Here is a 1,959-nt window from a genome sequence, read left to right on the forward strand (position 1 = left end):
CATGACACGGAACATGAAATAGCTCTCATTCTTCTCTTCGACACAGCCAATCGGATATTGAAGCAGAACCAAAGTCGTGTCCTTCATCCATCACAATTTGCCAAGTGTCTGTCGCCAACAAGGCTGCAATCGACCATGCTTCTCGTCCATCTTCTAGAGGCCGCACTCCTGGCCGTCGCCACCACAGCCTCTCCCCTTCCCGACCAAGAGCTCATCCCCGACGGCCAGCGCCCAAGTACAAAAGCCTGCGTGTACGGCACCCCGAAACAGTACGACCAGTGGACCATTCACTACCACGAAGTGAAGCCACCACCTCAGTTCCCCAGTCGCTCTCTGCTCGATCAAGCATGGGTCGCGCGCCATCAGAATGTCGGTGATGCCGATGTATGTCCCCCTCTCTTAGTTATCTCAAAGACGGTTGGACCGCTAACAGACCCAGCACTTCTCCTTGGGCAGTACTTGGATCCCCTGGGCGGAGAACAGGTGCCAATACACGTGCAACGCGAGAAAGAAGTGTGTCTCTTGGGTGGGGTATCAGAGTAAGCGTCCACTTCACCCGTGATTCATATCGTTGCCGCAGCTTCCCGTGGTCTAAACCCATCAACCAGCCAAGCACTCGACGCCCGAAGAAGGAAGATTTTCCTGCTTCTTCTTTGACGCTCTGTAAGTGCCATCCTTGGTTCGGACTCGCGTGAGCTGACGTCCTGATAGCATTCAGCCCGAGGACATTGTGCCCCGGGCACCAGACGAGCTGTTCAAGATAACGCATGCTTATAACAGGCTCTGCGATGACGCAACGGAACCCTGAGGGCCAAGCTGTGCAGACGGACAAGAGTGCGATAGGCTAGCTATATACGAGGGGTGGTCCTAAATATGGCGTCAGTATTGCAATGACGATATCAGCAAGATGAAATAGCATACCCTTAGGCATGTGGAAATGATGGAAGCACATTGCCATCGTTTGTCAAGGAACCAACATTTGGTGCATTCACTCCTTCTTCGTGTTGTCTGCGTCCTTTTCGAGGAGCTCTTGCGCCCTTCTCCACAACTCCAGCTCCATGTCCCGTTCAACCTTGGTACTGCGACTGTTGAGCCAGCCAACGTCCAGATTTCCAATGGCCCCCATCCCGTTCGGCTTCAAGGACGCCTTGACAGTCGTGTTGTGCCCCTGACGAGGCCCGCTGGACAGATTGACGATGCCTGCTTCCTCCAAAGCGAGAATCTGGCGCTTCATGCGCACGTCAACACTATGCAGAGTCTCCAAAAACGTATCGGTAGCTTTCTGAAATGCCTCCGTTTGCGCCGCTGCCTCGACTGATGCTGGGGGATTGCTGTCGTCGGAAGAGACGGGCGTGGTGAGGGCGCCAAGTGCAGTGGCAGTGTGCGTCATGAGCTCAACGATGGACCGGTCAATTTCATTGAGCTGCTGGATGTTTTCCTCGAGCGTGAATGGGACAAACGGCTCTTGGGTTTGAGTGTCTTCTTTCTCGTCGCCCATGACGATGTCCTGGGGTGAGGCCATGGTCGAGAAGGTGAAGAGAGGGTAGTTGGATTAAAGCAGGTAGTTCTCGGCAGTGTAAACGTGGCCTCTTATTGTGAGTTGTCTCTAGTGAATCGAAGCTTTTGTCCAGGAGCGAGATACTGCCAGTTCACAAGCTTGGATGTGATGGTCCAGCAAACATGTGGTGATGCGTTAAGCGCATGTGCCGCCAAAGGGCATCCATGGCTTGAACTACCTACTGTGGGTCCAGCGAACGCGCCGCGAAGCTGATAAGATAACGCGCTTGTATGCTGTGCTGTTTCGAAGAATACAAGACGAGATGTAAGCTATGAAGTTGTCATCAGAATATCAAGATAGCAAAGTGCTGAATAGCCATTGTGTTTCTATTGTATTCATTTATGCAACCGACCGCAGTTAAAGGTTATGGAAATAAACGGCCAGCTGATTGCTGAATCTGA

General features: G+C 52.5%; 1 protein-coding gene across 1 annotated transcript; it reads right to left on the bottom strand.

Annotated features, from left to right (window-relative positions):
* Positions 1-988: 988 nt before the first annotated feature.
* TRIREDRAFT_109986 (uncharacterized protein) lies at positions 989-1,498 on the bottom strand (the record flags this gene model as incomplete). Its single annotated transcript, XM_006967637.1, has 1 exon — positions 989-1,498. The coding sequence occupies one exon, from the start codon at positions 1,496-1,498 to the stop codon at positions 989-991; it is 510 nt and encodes a 169-aa protein (XP_006967699.1).
* Positions 1,499-1,959: the final 461 nt, after the last annotated feature.

Source organism: Trichoderma reesei, assembly GCF_000167675.1.
Source record: "Trichoderma reesei QM6a unplaced genomic scaffold TRIREscaffold_18, whole genome shotgun sequence".
In the NCBI taxonomy this organism is placed as follows: Eukaryota; Fungi; Ascomycota; class Sordariomycetes; order Hypocreales; family Hypocreaceae; genus Trichoderma; species Trichoderma reesei.